Source organism: Toxorhynchites rutilus, chromosome 2 (genome assembly GCF_029784135.1).
Source record: "Toxorhynchites rutilus septentrionalis strain SRP chromosome 2, ASM2978413v1, whole genome shotgun sequence".
Lineage (NCBI taxonomy): Eukaryota > Metazoa > Arthropoda > Insecta > Diptera > Culicidae > Toxorhynchites > Toxorhynchites rutilus.
This window is the reverse complement of record NC_073745.1, coordinates 324,908,410-324,930,002: the sequence shown is the minus strand read 5'-3', so window position 1 is coordinate 324,930,002 and position 21,593 is coordinate 324,908,410. Positions and strand designations below refer to the sequence as shown.

General features: G+C 39.4%; 1 protein-coding gene and 1 long non-coding RNA gene across 3 annotated transcripts; one reads left to right on the top strand and one right to left on the bottom strand.

The window, feature by feature from the left end:
- Positions 1 to 1,993: 1,993 nt before the first annotated feature.
- On the bottom strand, positions 1,994 to 20,518 carry LOC129769877 (NFX1-type zinc finger-containing protein 1). 2 transcript variants are annotated; one of them, XM_055772386.1, is made up of 7 exons: positions 20,359 to 20,518; positions 20,019 to 20,293; positions 19,357 to 19,961; positions 18,129 to 19,301; positions 6,353 to 7,003; positions 2,449 to 2,763; positions 1,994 to 2,389 (listed from the first exon to the last, which is right to left on the bottom strand). In XM_055772386.1, the coding sequence occupies exons 2-7, from the start codon at positions 20,194 to 20,196 to the stop codon at positions 2,225 to 2,227; spliced, it is 3,087 nt and encodes a 1,028-aa protein (XP_055628361.1). In that variant the 5' UTR covers positions 20,197 to 20,293; positions 20,359 to 20,518; the 3' UTR covers positions 1,994 to 2,224. The 2 variants fall into 2 exon arrangements, with proteins under 2 accessions (XP_055628361.1, XP_055628360.1); XM_055772385.1 differs by having other exon boundaries at positions 20,019 to 20,518.
- LOC129769878 (uncharacterized) lies at positions 9,514 to 9,959 on the top strand. Its single transcript, XR_008741990.1, has 3 exons — positions 9,514 to 9,653; positions 9,712 to 9,783; positions 9,839 to 9,959. It is a non-coding gene; the product is annotated as an uncharacterized LOC129769878 (long non-coding RNA).
- Positions 20,519 to 21,593: the final 1,075 nt, after the last annotated feature.

The following is a 21,593-nucleotide window of genomic DNA, read 5'->3' as shown; positions in this document are numbered from 1 at the left end:
TGTTTCGCATCATATATCGGAAAAAAAGTCCCAGAGTGTCGATTTTTGACAAAAAAAAATTACGAGATGACAGTAGATCTCGACGTTTCATGCAATTTTAAACATTTGGCATCAAAAAAATTGTAAGGGGTTGTATCTAGGACACGACCGCATATTTTCGACGTAGAACTACGAAATTACATTATGCAATTCACTTGTTTACCACTTCGAATATTATTTTAGAATGCATCGACATTTTTCTGATAGATCATGTTCTTCTTAACAAATGAATTTGATGAACATCCTTTTACGTTTGATATGATAGGACTACCAAAATATGTGAACGGAAGAATTGTCAAACGATCATTGTATTTTACATTTCCCTCTGAAATTATTGCACATCTCATGTTTACGTAGTTCTCGAGCCGCGAAAGTTCATTCGCCTCTAGCATCTGAAATGAAGATTTTCCCAGGCTTCTCAGTTTAAAAGAACGTTTTGGGGAAACATATTTCGGTCTACACAAGGACAAGCGAGTACAAAAGTACTCAACACCAAAAAATACCCCCGACTTGCATGTATTTGCAAAGCAGATTCCCCCAGGCACATTAATTTTGAAGTCCGTCTTAGGGAAATACAGCTCAGTGGGAAAAAATACCCACGACTTGCATGTTTTGACAAAGCGGATTCCCCCAGGCACATTGATTTTGAAGTCCGTGTTAGGGAAACACAGTTCGGTGTGAACAAAAACAACCCCGACTTGCATATATATTTGCAAAGCGGGTTTCCACAGGTACATCGATTTTGAAATCTGTGTTGGGGAAACCGTAAATCGGGCCAATCAAAACTTGGCAGTTACGGCTTTAAATAACGCTTATCATTTTACAGTTATTCAATTGTTCATCTCATGAAAAATAACATTTTATGAATCGTGATAGCGTAGAAATATTTCCTATCAATTGATGCAAACATCTTTCCGATCTATTAAGAAATGTTCTAGTTATAAGCATTCGAAATACGGGTAGGCTTAGCACACAAATCGGCAGAACAAATGTATGGGAAACAGGAAGTTCTTCCAGTTTCCATGAATTTAAACTGTTTAGAGATTAGCGAATTGTAATGTATAGCATATCAAACAAATCTTAGAGAATTTCCGATTCGGTTGGTATGCAAATCATGAGAATTGGTTCACAGTGAAAATAGTTATTAACGTTAACTTTATTTCATAAAAACGTGAACTGTTTTCTGATTTGGCACTCTTCCTGAAAAACGTAGTTCTACATCAAAAAATATTTTGGAAACCTTGATTTCCTTTACTCACCCCTTGGGTGATTTTCCGATTTTCAAAAAACTCAAACTTTGACCGCTTTGCGCCACTCTCCCGTAAGTCCGACTGAGCTGATTTTTGGCATAGGATGTTTTTTCGAGGTGGTGAACATTTTTTATGGGGTGGCTTTTTGAAATTCGAGATGACCATTTTCATTGGCACCCTAAGGCATATGTATCGATAAAATAAACATGTACAAGATTCAATCCGTCTTTGGAGAAATAAATGAGTCCGTGTCCATGCAGACGATGTTTCTCGAATAAAATATACTAGAGGCGAATGAACTGCAAGGTTTAAAGCCTCCTAAAACAAAGAAAGAACGAAATAAATACTTCGTAAATAACGCGAGATGGATCGACGAGAACTCTTGTTACTCGGATTACGGATAACGTGGTCTAATGAGACCTTTTGCTATTACTTGAATACGCGATAGTCAAAGTGTCAAGAAAGAGAGTATGTTATGATATATAAGAGCGCAATCCAAAAGGTTGAATGAAGATGAACATAAATACCATTTCGTGATGGGTTCCAGCTTCTATCAGTTGCTACAGAGGCAGCTCCAAGGAGAATTTTGAAGTATGCAGGTCGGATGTCTATGTGTGGCAACTTGCAGAGCTTGTCTATAATGGTTCTCTAAGTCACAAAAATAGAACCGTTCGGCATGAAATAAGCTGTTATAGAACTTCTGGATTATAAATAAATTATATTGTTGTTTCGAAACTATACTGTTGTGATTCTCTTTAAAAGAGAAAAAAAGGTTTTCACATGGGTGTTAATTCTATGTCGAAAATGCGTTTTTAACGCGGAGATTGAACTGTTCATCACAAATTTTGGTCGTTAGGTAAACCTACGCATGTTTTGATTATTTTGCATTGTCATCAGAATGCGACCTTCGTCAGTTCTTCTAGACGTATTTTTTCTCAATAAAAACTGACGTTGTCATCTTGGTTGCACAGACACACCCGATGCGGATATAGTGCCCCATGACAGAAACTGTCACACTGATGTCCGCATTCCTTCACTACGCGACACATGTCCTGGCAGCCACCGAATGTGACTTTCTTGAAGTCCTCAGGTTTTTCTATCTGTAAGAATAACAGAGAAGTTACAACATATTGCGGTTGATTATCTTTAAGTATCCAACCTGACTTATGCTCATGTGCTCTTCGCACATGAGCTCCAAAACACTTCCGATAGCTGAGTGCTCCTCCAGGCGTTTTCTCACTCCCTGCCAAATTTTTGAACCCTTGGCCAACGTATCCATGTTGCCTATCATGTAGAAGCCATCACGGGCTCGCGACAGGGCTACACAGACCCGATTCTGGAAGGCCATAAATCCAATAGCTCCGGCATCATTGCTTCGCACTAACGACAGTAGAACTATCTTCGCATCTTCACCCTGGTAGTTGTCCACCACGGTTATCCGGATACCGTGTAGCTTTTCGTGGCCCTTGCGTTCCTATAATACGAAACATTGAAAGAAAAGTCGGTGTAATCCAAGATATTGGGTTTTTTTTTTTATTTTTTATCTTCGCTTATTTTTCGTCGGCCTATTTCCGCCACTTTAGTGCCAATCACCGACATCAGGGAGGCGACTCCACCTGTTCCTACCTATCAGACTCAACAACTCATGAGCCGGGCCAACTTCTTTTACTTCCGCTCCGAAGGAAGACGTAACCAGAGATTTTTCGCCTCAGAAAATCCCAACGACGCCAGCTGGGATTGAACCCAGGCCGATCGGATTGTGAGGCTGTTACGCTAACCATACAACCACTGGCGCCGTCAAGATATTGGGTTGAGGAAAAAGAAATGTCGTATATTGTAAATATATGACAATACTTAAACATATCTTGTGTTGTACTTATCGCATCGGGTCGTACTAAACGGCTATTTAAAGACGACAATCTGTGCTACAAGTGTCGTTTTGACAGTGTTGTGATTGTCCTTTTCAGTCTCAAGTTATAGCGCGTCAAAGATGGAGTCCACCAAGCAAGAAATTCGCCATATTTTACGTTTTTACTACCTGCGAGGTAAAACTGCAACGAAGGCGGCCAAAAAAAATCGTGTAGTTTATGGAACCGTTACTGTAACGATTCGCACAGCACATCGTTGGTTTGATCTATTTCGTTCTGGTGTAGTGGCTGTCGAAGATACACCCCGTACTGGTAGGCCAATCGTCGTGGAAACCGATAAAATCGTTGAAATCATCCAAGTAGACCGGCATGTGAGCACTCGCTCGATTGGCCAGGAACTGGGTATAGACCATAAAACCGTTTGGAACCATTTGCAGAAGATTGGATTCCAAAAAAAAGCTGGATGTATGGGTGCCACCCAAGTTGACGCAAAAAAATCTTTTAGACCGAATCAACGCCTGCGATGCACTGCTGAAACGGAACGAACTCGACCCATTTTTGAAGAAGATGGTGACTGGTGATGAAAAGTGGATCACGTACGACAACCTAAAGCGAAAAAAGTCGTGGTCGAAGCGCGGTAAGCCGGCCCAAACCATCGCCAAGCCCAGGAAGGTTTTGCTGTGTTTTTGGTGAGATTGGAAGGGAATCATCTACTATGAGCTGCTCAACTATGGCCAGACCCTCAACTCGGTTCTCTACTGTGAGCAGCTTGACCGTTTGAAGCAGGCGATTGACCAGAAGCGGCCAGAAATGATCAATAGGAATGGTGTTGTTTTCCACCAGGACAACGCTCGGCCTCACACATCTTTGATGACCCGTCAGAAGCTACGAGAGCTCGGATGGGATGTCCTATTGCACCCACCGTATAGTCCGTACCTGGCTCCAAGTGATTATCATCTCTTCCGGTCCAAGTTGGCCTCAAAAGAGGCTTGAGAAAACTAGCTGTCTGAGTTTTTTGCAAATAAGGAGGGGGTTTTAGAAGGGGAGGATAATGAAGTTGCCTTCTAAATGGCAACAAGTTTGCGAACAAAACGGCGCATATTTGACTTAAAATTGATAATTTTAAGTACGTTAAATAAAGCGTCAAATTTCGTTCAGAAATACGACATTTCTTTTTCCCCAACCCTATATATTACGAAGAAATGTGCATATCTATTTTTATATGTATTTGCCGAGTGTTGTTGGCGAGTTAAAAATTTTTGGAACTGAATTATTTCATTTGGGAAGATATTACAAATTGAAAAACGAAAATCGGTCTCATCGTGAAAATTATCCAATTTCAAACGCTCATTATTCAGTCATTTCATGATACATTGATGAGATTTATTTGGTCACTCCATAGCAATGCATTACAATGAATAAAATAATATATTTTATGAAACTAACTATCCAAGCGTTGAAAAATCTCAACCATTATCCAAACGGAAATCCCTCGTTCTAATTGGCCGAAATCGAAGATGCGAGCTTCCTCTTGTACTCACAATTATTGCTCAGTGATTGGCTGAAGGATTTACAAAATTATTGCGTCAATCGATTCAGACATTTATTACATTGAAGAAAATAATATCTCTAATCTCTCTATCTTCTTTTTTTATATATAAAAATGGATTTCTGTCTGTCTGTCTGTCTGTCTGATTCTTATGGACTCGGAAACTACTGACCCGATCAACTTGAAAATATTTATGTAGAGGTTTTTGGGGTCGGGAAAGGTTTTCACGATAGTTCGGGACTCCTCTCCCCTCTCTAAAGGGGGCTGCCATACAAATGAAATACAAATTTCAGCATAATTCGATATATATATCGAGAATTAATCAAGCAAACGAACCCAAATTTGGCATGTGGGGGTTTAAGGGTGCAATAAATGTTTCTATGTTGTATAGACACACCTCCCCACTCTCTAAGGGGGGCTGCCATACGAATGAAACACAAATTTCTTTATAACTCGAGAATTAATCAAGCAAACGAATCCTAATTTGGCATGTGGAGGTTTCAGGGTGCAATAAATGTTTCTATGGTGGTTCGACACTCCTCTCCCCTCTCTAAGGGGAAGGGAGCGTTTTAGAGTTAAGATTTTTCAAAATTAACCGATGGTTCGAAAAATCAATATTTGACTTGCGAAAAAAAGGGATTTTGATTTCGTAACTGTCTATTGTATTAGTTTTACTAGTTTTCATTGTCTCGGGACCAAGAGCGCTCTATTTTTTTTTCTGAAAAGCTGACGATTTTTCGCATAACATATGTCGAAACCAGGGAGACGTTTTTATAGTTTTTGAATAATGAATTATGATTATGAACGTTTTGCTATAAAAAACAAATATAAAGGTAATTTTTGGCAAAAATGTGAAAAAAAAGGATTTTTTTGAGCACCCTAAAATGGATTGGTCACCCTAACGAAAAAAAAACCACGGTTCTAATAATTTGCGATAAAGAACAAAACTACCACTTTTGACGAAAATCTGAGAACCACTATATCGATTTGGCAGGGAATGGCCATATATATATATATATATATATATATATATATATATATATATATATATATATATATATATATATATATATATATATATATATATATATATATATATATTCATCAGCTCCTGTTCATCAGCTAAACGTAATTAGAGGTAAGAATGGTAGTGTGGCATTGTGAAATGTGGAGTAAGTTTAAATGGCTTTTTGTGTGTGCTCCTCGTGTGGCGTCTTTAGGGAGTTCTGCTTCTGACCCCACTGCGTCAGTGTTAGAATTAACCCATGTCAAGTCATCAAGATGTTTTTTCCAATTTTAAGGTGGTTCAAAAAATCATCAAATCAAAATGAAAAATCATTTTTTCTCCTTTTGACTTTTGTGGACAAACGGTGTCTCGGGAGCCACCATAGTATTGGTAAAAGTCGCGAAACAAACCGGGGTTGGAAGAAAAAGGACAAACCCGCTCTCAGCCGTTGGGTGTCCCATTGCCGGGCAAAGCAAAAACACAGCGGTTGATCTCCCTCGCGAAAGTGACGCTTACACGACGAGGAAAAACCAAATCGATCGTTATTATGGCAAGGAATAAAAAGGAAAAAAAATAATTCGGACTAAAGGAGAATCGGATGTAAGGAATATAAATTCATTTCGGCCCAAATGGAACTCACCTGTACCAGATGTAGCATCTGTCCGTTGTAGGCAGTCAGAATGACGATATCTTCCGGACCGTATCCCTGCGCCACAAGATATTCGCATAGTCCGAGCACAAATCTACACTCAAAGTTATTCTTTTTGGATTTCTGTTCGTCCGTTGCGCCATTTTCCGGAGCATCATGGTTGAAGAAAAACATGTTTTTTCTCATACCCCTTATCTTCGACCGCTCCACCACACTCTCGCTATCCTCCAAATCCCGATAGATCGAGGGCCGAATCAGGTCCGCTATTTCCGGCCGCATACGATGCTGCTCCCCAAGACACACCGAATTCACGTTGTTCTTTATCATTCGCTCGAACAGCGAGACGTCCATTTTGTACAGTTTCGAAAGAGTGTACACACTTGTGGTCGGACGCAGCTGAAGATGATCTCCGATCAGTATGCAGTGTTCCGTTGCCGGCGTTAGGGTAGCGACAATATGCGATTCCAGCACTTCAGCCGCCTCTTCGATCAGCACAATCGGAGTTTTCAGCAGCTGAAGCAGGGTATGATTACGGGCGGCGAATGTCGTTGTCATACCGATTACGCGTACCTTTTTCACAAATTCAAAGTTAGACAGCTGATTCAGTTCATGAATCAGGCGGGTGGTTTGCTGAAGTCGATTCTGTAATAGGAAGATAGATAAAATGTATAACTAACAGTTTTAAATAATAATATATTATTATTATTATTGTTATTACTGTTGGTTCTGCAACTTAAGGCATTTTTTCAAATGTTACAATGTATTTTACATGGTAGAATTAGTGACACATACATTGGACATTTTTATAATTTTTCAAATCTAACAAATTTTTTATTTAATTTCCATGAAAGTGCTTGATCTGATCTTTCTAAAGTTGAATCATTCGGCAGTGAATTCCAAATTGCAACGCCTCTGACAAATGAATTACCATATTTCAACAAGTGGTACCGCGGAATTACAAACTTCTGACAACGAACGCTTCTCAATGGTCTCAATTTACAGTTGAATATTGGGGTTCTTTGTTTTTATCAGAGATCGAAATGCTCGCCGATTTGAGACGAAAAACATCCATTTTCACCCAGAGGGAAAAATAGCTGAAAATATAGGAGGCGAGAGAATGTTCTACGCTCACTTCAATGTCCTGGTAAAAAGGTAATGAAGATGGTCGTGTTTCGAGCGACATAGCATGCGCTTCCATAACTATTTCGCAAATAGTGACGTCAGTCGTTGTGTTTATCTTTGATTGCCCACCGCATCTATATAAAAATGCTATTTTCAGGAAGTAATTTATCAATTAAAAACGTACGTTTTTGTAGAGCTCCCGCGAAATATGAAGCTAATGTGTTAGCGTGAAGTGAAAAGTTGTGAAATCACGTCGAAAAACACGGATAAAAGTGATATTTCCATGTGCCATTTTCACTCCCCCACGTTCATAGAAACAAACGAAGTTTTATTATTTTACCGTTATGAAGTTGATTTTTCGAAGGCTCTCAGTGTCGGTGTGTATGTTGTGAGATAATAATCGTCAATTAATCAAAATTTCACCGAAAATGTTACTGGTGTCGAGAACTAAGCATACGACTGCTCTCTGGACCTTTTTACCACATGAATAATCGAAATGAACCACGAAATAATTGTCATCTGTTAAAAAACAACCAGTTGAATGATTTCATGAGAATTTTGATTATCATCCAACCGTAAGTACTTTAAACATTGTTTTGTTTCTTCCATATACATTCCATATTGAATGCAAATAATTACGACACGATATTTGGTTTGCCAATACAGATACACTTCGCCTACTGCTCCACCTCTATATGTACCTCATTGCGCTCACTTCGATTCTCGCGAGAAATGCAAAGCCGATTTTTATTTTTCGGTAAGTTAGGATTGCCGAAAAATGGTTTCGTTTTCAGTGACTCCTTGATGCCGATAATGGTTTTTCACTTCTTCAGTTCAGCTGAAAACATGCGGCAATATTGGGTTTCATCGTGAAGTGAACATGAGATGGAGTAATATTTATACAATTCAGACGCTGTCCAAATGCAGATCGTTTTACGCTGCTCTAACAGACTAGTGTTGATAAAGTTAGCTTTGATTTTTCGCTCCATATTTTCAGTACCAAATGAGAGACGAAAAAGCATTCTCGTTGAACTTCAGAGATAGAGATTTTCCACATCTCTTTTTCTCTGAAAAAAAGGAAAGGTGAAAAGGAAGAGACGAAAATATCAACAATACACGGTTCATAGAAAACTAGATTGATTGACTGAATATTTATCGCGCAGTCGAGCGAGAATTTCGATCTCTGGTTTTTATTAGTTGGAAGCAACATCTAAGCTTCCCAAAGCTTTGAAACGCGCATCCAAGTAACTTTGACTGCAAATGTGAAACATGCTAAAAACCAAGGAAAGTGAAGTGGAAGGTAAAACGTAATGTCAGATTTGCTTTTCGGACGTATCCCGTAAGTTTGAATTTATTTACATAGTTGTTTGGATAACTCTAAACATTGACTACAGTTTCGCCGGCACGGTTGATTGCCGTTATGAACCAGCACAAAAAACAAAGCTGCAAATTATGCGCCAGTGGCGGTACCACGATCAAAGCATTCCCTGAATAAATCATATCACATCAGCCGAGCCAGCTGGCGGAAGCATATGCATAAAGGTTACTAGGTTGCTATTTTCAACGACAACTGTTTATTTATTATACTGCTTCAAATACCTTCGACGAAATCAATTGTAACCATACCAACGTAAGTAATAACATAAACAAATCCAAACTTTTCGTCTTGCCATTCCTCATACGTCTTTTCTAAATAGTGTAAATTACGAGCCACCTGTTAACTCCACCATCTTGCTAAAAACTAAGGTAAATGATTTTGATTTGTCCAGTCGAAAATATGATCATGGTTTGCTCACTTTTTTGATTGCTCAAATTCAGCGCTCCTTTGTCAAATAAGGTATTTGAATGTTTCAAAATATATAAATTTAAAGAGTCTTTTTAATGATTTACAGTAGTTTTACAGTATATGTTGAGTACGCTCCTGGCGTGTTTGCGCACCTTCCCATCCAATATCTCCACCCCACTCATACCAGTGTATGCAGGTATTGTATGACACCTATTTCACCGAAGAGGTTGATCAAACGTTACCATCAAAATCTATTGTTAAAAGAACAATTTCGCGTGCTCCATGCAAACGTGCGGCAAAATTATTATAAACTTACAAGCTAACTTGTTGATTGAATTTGTGCTAATTAATGGTATATTATTGTGCTATCTATTGATTTATCAGGTAAAAACTAATATATGAAATATTGAAAGTCAGATAACTAACTAAAAGTCCTGTGCAGTGCTCACTCTAGAATACCTAGTGAATTTGTTCTAACCTAAAATCTACCTACATCCTAAACCTACATGCGAAGGTAAACTTACTAGTTAAAATATAATTTAAATGTCTAAATCTAGCCTATATAAAAGGTTTTAGTACGGAGAGTATTCGGTAAAGGGTTGATTAAAACAAAATCTACACTAGGAGACCGACGAAATACATCACATTTCCTTTGGTATACTGATCACCATCAAGTATTGCACAACGGGACTAAACGTAAGTCAAATGAACAAATTTGAATGATTCTCATGTAGTATTTAAGATAAAAACATGTAAACTAACACATACACGAAATGTAATGTATTTGCAGGAATATAATAATATCCCAGTTGAGACATAAATCCCACGTCTTTGGTCGTCTTGATATTATTGATTCGGAAATCACCCCCCGTGGAGTTATAAGTTGGCAAATTCCCAACAGTATATTTTTACGGAATCACATGTTTTGATGGATTATAAAATACACCTTCTATTTGTGTCAATGCGCCTCTCATTCGAGCCAACTTTTAATCGATCACCAGATGATTATTTGGCCCGTATTCAGACCTTTTCCGGATTATAACACAAATATTGTAAACATCATGCTTGCACACCATTTGTATCAGATTTACATAGCTAAATTTATTAACGCATTTTGATGAACTCAATTCTGATCATGAGTTGGTCAATTCAATAATGTTATTTTGTCCACACGATTTCTATGGCAACCTTTGACGTGCTGCAGTTTGTTTATTGTGTTCTTCGCGCATAGCAGAGATAAAGTTTCTCTGTGTTGAGTGTGTTGAGGGTAACACTTTTAAAATGCCCAAGAAAAGGCAATATTCTGAAGAAAGCCTAAGTTATGAATGGATCAATATGATGACAGTAAATTCAAGCAATGATAAATGCAACATCTACTTGTAAATTCCTCTTTAAGGAAAATCGTTAAAAACATAAAAATTGGAATAATTTCAACACCTTATGGTAGTATTAGCAACTAGAGACTTGGGGCTTTTCAACAAACCCAAACTCGTATCGATTATGTGTGATTTTCATGAAGAGCAATCGATTTGCATTTACTAGTTGCGTAAAACACCCCAAATCGGACAAACCAAGATCATTCACCCTATTTAGATTGAACACGGAACGTACACACGAATTTAAAGCTACTTTTAGTTTGTTGATCGCAACTGATGAAGACTGTGTCAAAAGGAAATCGCACGACAAAAAATGAGGAATGATAAGCAATTTAAACAGTTTTAATTTAATATCAAGACTCAAAAACCTACCATTAAGCTGCAATGAGCGTAGTTTTCCATACACTTTTCCACATGGTTCAAGAACAAAGTTGTCCCATTCCATATTTTCCTGGATTTTGTAGCCCAAGCTGGTAACAGAGCTAACAAATGGCAAAAACGAGTCGCTTAGCCCCAAACACGGTCTGTCAACAATATTTCTAGCATCCCCTATGAACATTGCGTATGACTTTTTAACATTGATTGACAATCTATTTCTCAATGACCACTCAGAAATACGAGCCAAACCTTCATTCACTTGAAAAGTGATTGCATTTGTATTTTGTATAGTACATTTATGATATAGTTGCACCTCAATGTCCTGGAAAAAAGGTAAGATGGTCGAATTTCGAGCGACATAGCATGCGCTGCCATAACTATTTCGCAAATAATGATGTGAGTCGTTGTGTTTATCTTTGATTGCCCACCGCATCTATGTAAAAATGCTATTTTCAGGAAGTAATTTATCAATTCAAAACGTACATTTTTGTAGAGCTCCCGCTGAATATGAGGCTAATGTGATTGCGTGGAGTGAATATTTACGAAATCACGTCGAAAAAGATGGATAAAAGTGATATTTCCATCTGTCATTTTCACTCCCCCACGTTCATAGAATCAAACCAAGTTTCATTATTTTACCGTTATGAGTTTGATGTTTCTAAGGCTCTTAGTGTCGGTGTATGTGGTGAGATAATAATCGCCAATTTATCAAAATTTCAGCGAAAATGTTACTGCTTTCGAGAACTAAGCATACGACTTCTCTCTGGACCTTTTTACCACATGAATAATCGGAATAAGCCACGCTGTAATTGTCATCTGTTAAAAAACAACCAGTTGAATGATTCCATGAGAATTTTGGCTTAAATTATCATGCAACCGTGAGTACATTCCATATTGAATGCAAATAATTACGAAACGATATTCTGCTTGCCAACACAGATACAGTTCGCCTACTGCTCCACCTCTATATGTACCTCATTGGTTGCACCTCATCCGCATAAAGGTGAGCCATGCAATATTTTAAAGTTTTCAGAAGGTCGTTTATGTATAACGAAAATAAAATTTATCCCAGAACCGAACCGAAATTAGAAAAATTGGAATTATTCCACACAGTTCAAAAACGATTACTTGAGTATTTTTTTTTTATCTTCGCTTATTTTTCGTCGGCTTATTTCCGCCACTTTAGTGCCAATCACCGACATCAGGGAGGCGACTCCACCTGTTCCTACCTATCAGACTCAACAACTCATGAGCCGGGCCAACTTCTTTTACTTCCGCTCCGAAGGAAGACGTAACCAGAGATTTTTCGCCTCAGAAAATCCCAACGACGCCAGCTGGGATTGAACCCAGGCCGATCGGATTGTGAGGCTGTTACGCTAACCATACAACCACTGGCGCCGTCATTACTTGAGTATGAACAAATTAATTCGACAGCACTGCCAAAAAACGCAAACTTGTTTTCTGCATGAAATATTATGCGATATAGTATCGAACGCCTTGGAAAAATCCAGTAGGATTAAAACTTCTGGTTTGCCTTCGTCCATAATCAACCCTAAGTCATCGAATATTTTAAGCATACCTATTTTGGTGCTATGTTTAGGGCGATATCCTGATTGATATTCGTTCAAAAGTCTCTTCATGAGTATATAAACATATTTGACGTTCGATAATGCGCTCAAATGCTTTCGAAAGCACACTCAAAATGCTGAGGGGACGCAGGTTATCGATGGAATTTAAAATGCTTTTCTTTCTAATTGGGATTATTTTTGAATATTTCCATGCAGTTGGGAACTTTCGTGTAGCGATGATTGAGTTAAATATGAAAGTAACTTGTCTTACGACTAATGGCAGAATTATCTTCAAAAATCGAGGAGAAATGTTATCAGTACCAATAGCATTAGACGAGATTTCATACAGAGCATTAATAACTTCAACCTCGCTGACTACATTGAAACTGAACTGATTTTCATGAAGTCCCATCGTAAAAAGTGGCTGCTGGTAGAGACGTCGGTTAATCGTTCGATTAATTCAAATAATCGAATATCTGAAATTATAATCGATTAATTTTGTATCGAATAATTTGAAATCATAGGGGGTCTCCGTAGCCACATTGGTTGCGCGTTCGTTTAGTAAGCGATCGATCGTGAGTTCAGAACTCAGGGCCCTCATTGACTTTGTGTTGTTACAGAATAACTACGTCCACGCAACAATCATCAGCGATGGAGATCGATCCACGGTCGAAATAAGATCGATTCATCCATACAACTGCTCTGCTCTGCAAGACACATCGGGCTTCTGTTCCATAAATAATTCAACAATGATCAATCAACTGTCTCCGCTGTCCGGTCTAACTGGATAATGGAAGAGCAGATAGAAAACTCTTACGCCTAAATGGCTACTGTAAATAGAAATGATAAACATGTGACATGTACACTATTAAAATTCGGCTCTGTTACAGCTAAAATGCTAATGAGCCTAAAATAAACAAAAGGGATAAAAAACTATGGATGGGTTATACCTATGATATAATCGCAAGGTTGACGTAGGACTGCCGTTGGCTTAGTAATTATTTGTGTTTTTTCAATTAGCAATAATCGCACTTCGAATGTTCTTCATTGGGTACGATATCGCCGCTGTGCAAAGCTATTGATTAAACTAGTCAATGAATGATTTACGAATTCAATTGCAAACAAATCCCAATTTAGGTCAATTCATGCTTATTGGTTTCGGAATCTGTGTTGGACAAACGAGTACAAAAGTACCCGCTGCTTGCATCTATTTTTCCATGTTGATTTCCCCAGGTTCCATGGTTTTAAAGTCTGTGTTAGGGAAACATTCCGATTTGCAAAAATGCTAACGAATACAAAAGTACCCGCTTCTTCTTCTTCAATGGCACTAACGTTCCTAGAGGAACTTCGCCGTCTCAACGTAGTATTACTTGCGTCATTTTTATTAGTACTTAGTTGAGATTTCTATGCCAAATAACACGCCTTGAATGCATTCTGAGTGGCAAGCTCTAGAATACGCGTGATCACAGTGCAAGTCGGAGGAAATTTCTTTGACGAAAAATTCCCCCAACCAGAACGGGAATCGAACCCGAACACCCGGCATGTTAGTTATGACGCTCACCACTCGGCCAAGGGAGCACTAGTACCCGCTGCTTGTATCTATTTTGCAATGCCGATTTCCCCAGGCTCCATGGTTTTGAAGTCTGTGTTAGGGAAACATTCCGATTTGCTAAAGCGCAAACGAATACAAAAGTACCCGCTGCTTGTATTTATTTTGCAATACGGATTTTTCCTGGCTCCATGGTTTTAAAGTCTGTGTTGGGGAAACATCAATTCATTCCTGCGATGGTACCTCAATCGCTGTTCAATTATAACTGAGTAGATTTCCGAGTGGCGCTCGCTTATATGTTTTGAAAGAATTTTAAAGCTATTGAAACAAGTTTTTGGATCAAAAAGTAACAAGTATATAACGCGTAGACATTTTATCTTTCGAATGAAGTGTTTATCATAACATTTCGTTCAGTTGTTTAGGAGCTATTAACGTTTAAAATCTCGGTCTCCGGCGTAACGCTTTCGTTTTCGAAACTTTGATTTTACACCCCGGTATAGAAATGAAAGACGTAGTCCTACGTCAAAAAATAATTTGTAATCAAAATATGAATACATCGAATAATTGTCACTGTAATCGCGATTAATGAAAGAACGAATCTTTCTCAAGGTTAATGCATTTTTAGGCTAAGAATTAGGCTATATAATTTTTGTACCCCACATTTTTTATCCATCCATCTAATATCGACAACCCGATAGACCACGCGACCAGATAACAACGTGATACGTGATTATTTCAAGAAATAAGTATTCGTTCGATTAATCGAATATTGAAAGACAGTTATTCGAATGAATCGAATAGTGAAAAATGCCCCAACGATTAATCGATAATCGAATAAATGAAAAATTTAGACATCACTAGCTGCTGGTCTGTGTCTAGATAGTTGCTGGCAAAATATTCGTTAATCTCATTAGCGTTTTTGGCTGTGTATGTGGATGACCTTCCTATTCCCATATCACCCAAACGTTTCCACAAATCCAGGATTTAATAATTTTTTATAAAATTTGCTGTTCAGATTTATGAATGAGATAAGTCATAGGTTGGGGAAAAAGGCGTCTATTATATTGTTGCACAATGCTATTTTGAAGGTGGCCTCAAAATGCCTCTCTCATAGAAGTATTGGTCCCTATTGGCAAGAAACTCTAGTAATAATAATTTTCACAATCTTCTCTTGATCCCAATTGCTTATCACTCAGGAAATTTTGCAATGAGAGAAAAAGGTGATAATCGCTTAGTGTCAGGTCCGGAACTTCCCACCCGGAGTTTCTGGCGAGTCACTACAAACGTGTGTGACCTTGCTTTGTCCTGATGGAACACAACACCTCTTCTGTTGGCCAATTCTAGCCGTTTCTGTTCAATCGATAGCTTCAAAACGATCCAGTTGTTCACAGTAGAAGAACGAATGTATCAGATATTCGCACATAGCACTGTATTCTATTCATTGCAGCTCTAATCAGTCTTGTCAGCTTCCCGGGGAAGCTGTTTTCGTCCATGATACTCCATAGTTTTTTTCGTGTCATTGAATCATGCGCGGCTTTAAATTCGAAACAATATATGGTGCGTTGGGACTCTGTACTCACGGCAATTCTGGAGGATCTGCCGCACGGTGAAGATTTGGTTAGAAGTAGACCTTCGATGAAGCCGACCTGAGAACTACCCACGAATCTGTTTGTAAATGGCAATAGACGATGGAAGATAGTTTGGGAAAGCACTTCGTAGGCGGAATTCAGGAAGGTGATTCACATGAATTTTCACAGCCTAGCAGTGATTAGCATATCATCTGTGTAGCGAAGAGAAACTCAAATTCACCTCCCTTCTCCGTCATCCACAACGAGAGCGCTCTTCTTTGGTCTATAATCTTCATAGTTCTAGATATGTGCGAACGCAAGATGATAGAAGAGATGTTTTTTCGCCCAACTCTCAATCGCGGGAAAGTGTAGAAAGAGAGCGCACAAACTCTCTACAGTGCAGCGGGTAAATTCACTAGAGAATATACTTTGGTGAGCCCTTGACAGGTGCTCTGGTAGATGCACACAGGTAAAAGAACAGCTTTTACCTGTGTGGCTTCCAATTTACTTAGCCCTGTGGGTCGCTGAAAACAGTAAACCGATGTGAAACATGCGTGGATCATATGTCGAATGTCGAATGAGATTGCACTCTTCAGTGTACTCCTCAGTGTGACATAGTGCAGATCAGCGCGCTCCAGTGCTGGATACAGGTTTTCACACATTAGAGCTCCCAAGAGTAAAAAGAGGGTAAGAGAGTGTGACTCACTCGCACCAATATTTCTCCCAACTAGTGCAAACACTCTTTACATATTCGCCAGTGAAAAAGAAAAGGGTATGGTTTCTCTTTGGTGAGTGATGACTGTATCCTTAGTATAGACTGTATCCTCAGTATCTTGATAAGTTCCGCTCCAATGCCATCTTTCCCAGTTTATTTGTTGTTCTTAAGCTGGTTGATGATATTTACGGGATACTTCCTATTGGGATGCAGCTGACCATTAATCAGCAACGCCCCCGGAAACATCATTAAACGTTGACATCGGCGTTTCTGAGGAACAGGTATAGATGAAGCAGACGCCTTGACGCTTGACGCCTTTGTTCCACGTGTCCTAGGATGTTCTCTGCTACGCTGTTTATGTCTGTTTGATTCATGCTCCAACAGTCTTTGAGGGGATTTCGTCCTCTTCCGGCAGCGCAGCTTCGAACGAATGCGCTTAGTTTTTGGCGACATTTGCTTGCTTCGTCGCGTTTGTACCGTCGCGATTGTACCGTCGCAGGCCTTTGTACCGAATGTTGTTCACAACGGCGAGTTTTGGACGCATCCTCACCATCATTAGGTAGTGGTCCGAATCGATGTTAGCGCCTCAATAGGTACTGGCTTCAGTTACATCCAAGAAATGCCGGCCGTCTATCAGAAGATGGTGATGTGAGACTCTGTCTGATTTGGTGACCTCCAGATGTATTGGTGGAGGAATTTGTGTTGGAAGAAGGTACTGCGTACGCCAATATTTTTAAATGTGGCGGAATCAATAAGTCTCAGGCCGTTTTCATTTGTCAACTGGTGTGCGCTGATCTGAGCATTGAAATTCCGTAGATATTAAGGTTTTGGGCAGCGTTCGTCGTTCGTTCGTCTCAGCGTTCGCGTTCCAGCTGCGCGTCGAATTCGCCTTTGTTATCACGTTAATGATGCTAATGTTGAAGAATAGAGGCGAATGAACTGCAAAGTTTAAAGCCTCTTAAAAACAAAGAAGATAAGATAAGATGCTGAAGAATCGGTCCTTGATTCTCAATCTGCACATTATTGGGTTGATTGGCCACCACTCAATCACACAATTCTGCATATTGCTCATCACAATTAAAGCTGTACCTAGCTCGTTTGTGTTGCCGAAGTCGGAGATGAGTTGTTTCCGGGTTTTTGTGGCTTTCTTGGAAACTGGCAATGTCCATTGCTCATCCTGAGTAGTTCCCCTGAACCAGCACAAGCCAGAAAAACGACCTTTGATGATAGAATGTCTGACCTGAAAGAGAATTGAATCCGAAGCCCCCATTTCGGCAAGCTTCACGGTTAGCACTAGACCATGGGGACCACTAACCCTTCGGACCTGTACTGCAATCAATTGAACCGTCTGAATCAATCGCCCAATCACGTGACCAGCTTTAGTCAACAGGAGAAATTGTGTTTCACTAGGGCAACAGGCCACACACACCCCGATAGTGACTCGCCAGAAGCTCCGAGAGCTTGGTTGGGATGCTTCCATCTCTGGTTTGGAGATGACTTCGCCTTTAGACGGGATTATCGCATTTTCCTGTCTGTGGCGAATGTTTTGGCTGGTGAAAGATTCGCCTCGAGACAAACTTGTAAAAATCGACTGTCCCATTTTTATTTGGTTATAGGGACAAAAGTTTTTATAAGAGAATTATAATAAGTTACCTCGGAGAAAGATAACTTTTTCCCCAACCCAATAATTTATATTTATACCTACCAGGCACTTCACAATGTCTTTGCTATTTCCTTCCTTCTGGAGTTTCTCAAATTCTTCCATGATTTTCAGGTAATCTTGCTTGGTGTTGTAGTAACATGTCCGCAGTCGCTTATCGATGAGCACATCCTCATTCAGCTGCTTCACATTGTAACTATCGAGAAGAGCGTGTTTAGATTGACTGCCCATACGGACTAAACTATCCGTGTATTGAAGTACCCCACAAAGGAACTGATCCAACGCATGATTGGTAAGGCAAACCAGAAGGATCTGATGGTCCGTGTTAGCCAGCAGTGCCGACACGATCTGTTGTCCAATGAAAGTTTTCCCCGTCCCGGGAGGTCCTTGAATAAGCGCAAATTTGTGTGTTAGGGCTAGTTTGAACGCTTTGTACTGCGATGGCGTTAACCCGAAAAAGGCACCACTTTCGGGCCAATCACTCGGTACTTTCATGTTGTACTGGTGTCCTTTATGTGTAAACAGTGTGGCACGATCGCGTGAAATATAATCAGGTAACTGCTGCTGCTGCTGTGGCATTGTGTCCACAATGTACGATTTTAGGGGAAAGCTTTCCGCTTTGAGATTCTTCAACACATTAAATACGTGATGGTATGGCTCGAAGAAAATTTCACTCTCAACCATCAGAAGGTCTCGATTGAAAATATCTTTCGAGTTTTGCACCTTGATGATCTCTACGCAGATATATCCGTTGGCAAGTTGGTCATTGTCACGGTGACTTATGATAGCAACAATTAAATCCTCGAAACGGCAGCTCGATGTCAAACAGACCAATGATCCGTGCATCAATCGCTTCGTGTGTTGAAGAGCTAGCTTCTGGTAGCGTACCGATTTACCTCCTGAAACGCGTTCCGCTGGATCCAAATCGACAATAACCAGTTCCTCTTTGGTCGATCGACGATTTATGCTACTTGGCAGTAGCAATCTAACTCTGTTGTGTATCCGAATGTTATCACCGCAGTACAGTTCGTCCGGAGCGGAGCGTTCCGACGTTGCGATAAACTGTTTAATGCCTTCACGTAGCGGAATCATAAAATCTTCTTTAAGCAGGTTGAGATGGACTTCGAGATAGTGATTAACACTCGGAAATTTGCCGTTAACAATATTTGGTTTTAAATCAATTCCTGGTCCTTTCAACTCGTTCAATGTTGGGTAAATCTGAGAGTTGAAATAAGTTCAGAAACAAATCGTGAATAAATCTGTATATATTTACACTCAAACTTTTGATGTCATTCATTGCTCCTACGGAGGAAGCAACCTGCCTGAGACCATCCAGTTTCACGCTTGCCTTGGTTAGCACTACCGTGAGTTCTTCAACAAAATCGTCGAGATGTTTCCTTGCACCGACAAACTTCCCCAGGTTAGTCAACGTTCTCACCGCAGCCCCCAGCATATCCATTGTGCTGACCCCTTGGATCTTGTTCTTTCCCTTCTTCTTTTTCACCTCAAGTTGATTTGTACTTCTTTTGAAAAACTTGATCAGACTGTCCCAGAAAAGAGCATTTTGTGCCAGAACAGTATACAGTTCCACGTTTATCTCAAACAGCGGAAGTGAACCAATTTTGTTCATGATTTTCATTACCACCAAAAGCAATTCATTTCCGCAGTTACCTTGGGTGATTGTTTTGGCAAATTGTTCCTTCTGGCTGTAGATATCGAGGAACAGCTCGTGGCTATCGTTCTCCGACAGATATAATAGCTTCGAGAAAGGAATCTTCTGCACATATTTTTCGGACTCTTCCGTCAAGTTGAATTTAGTTTTGGTAGAGGCTTCAACGGATGAACCCAGCGACGGATCGAAATAGTTTCCATCAATTTCTGGAAGCAACAATATACAATTAGTTATCAGAAGCACCAAACTTATCATGAGAGTACCATCGAAAAATTGCCTTGGTTTAATTTTCAACGATTCCAGCAGAGAAGCTCCGGCATCCCTAGAATCTTCCATTGGTTGGCCATCTTCGGCTGTTGAGGATTTCCTTATGTTGACCACAAAATCATCAATGTCCTTATTGAACCAATCATCGTCATCGTCCTCTGGTTTAGTGTTCATTTCAGTACAATAGCCTCACAAATAGAACAAGTGATTACGATACGCGCTCGCGTAAACAAAACAGTCGACGAATGTTTTGGCAGAACACGTCCATTTACTGGAAGGTTTGTTGTGTGGGTGAAGCGGTGAGAAAAACAAAATAATGCTAGCTAAGATGCATACACTTAGAAAAATCCTCGGTCGAAAACTACCAAATACATTTGGTAATACTTATGACAGACATACAGCTGTACTTGCGTTGTACTTCGAAAATTGTATGTCTGTCACCATGTACAGCGCTAGAACCATGCAAGCAACTCGGTACAATCGCTGTACCTGTACCGACCTGTTTTACCGCTGTACATGGCTACAGTTGTACTGTGCGCAGCGCCATAGATGGTTAGTGGTGGGTAGCATGAACAAAACGAATCAAAACATTTGGTATACATTCTTTTCATCGACTTTCTCTTGAGTTAATAACTCAGAGTGGAAACATATTTGTTGTGTTCGATAGTTTAGACGCTAAATAAAAACCTTTTCATTGAAATATTGGTGAAAATACAATGCAATAAATTCAAACTTCTATTTGTCAGTCTGACATGCGGTACAATGTACAACCAAAGTATGTGTGTCATGCTATCGTGGTACCTGTACAACGCTGTACACGTACAGCGCTAGTACAGTTGTATGTCTGTCCATGGTATTACCGCTGTACATGGCTACAGTTGTACTGTGCGCAGCGCCATAGACGGTTAGTGGTGGGTAGCATGAACAAGCAGAATCAAATCACTTGATAAACGTTCTTTTCATTGACTTTCTTTTAAGTTAATAACTCAGATTGGAAACTTTTTTGTTGTGTTTGATAGTTTAGACACTAAATAAAAACCTTTTTCATTGAAATATGTGGTGGAAATTGGAAAAATATCTGATTGTCAGTTTGACATACGGTACAATGTACAACCAAAGTATGTCTGTCATGGTACGATGGTACCTGTACAACGCTGTACACGTACAACGCAAGTACAGCTGTATGTCTGTCCCTGGTATAATGCAAAATTAGTAGAATGTACAAATTTTTTGTACATATTGTCAACAAACCCGCATCCCTACCAGAGATTAGTATATTTTACTCGATAACATTAGTAAGCTTGGATATTGTCATATCTGAAAACTGGTGAGAAAAGCGCGTATTAACCATTTTCATTGTTCCCATAAGGCAATAAGGAGGTATAATAAGGATATAATTCTGATACGTGCATTTTCGGCGAGAAAATGTAGCCGATATTGGGCTTCCGAATCATGGTTCTGCTTGACATATGTGTATATTAGTACGGTCGAAAATGACTATAGATTGGTAGTATTTACCAAAAAATTCGTTATATTTACTAATTATTTCTCTCAGTGTACAAACAAAAATA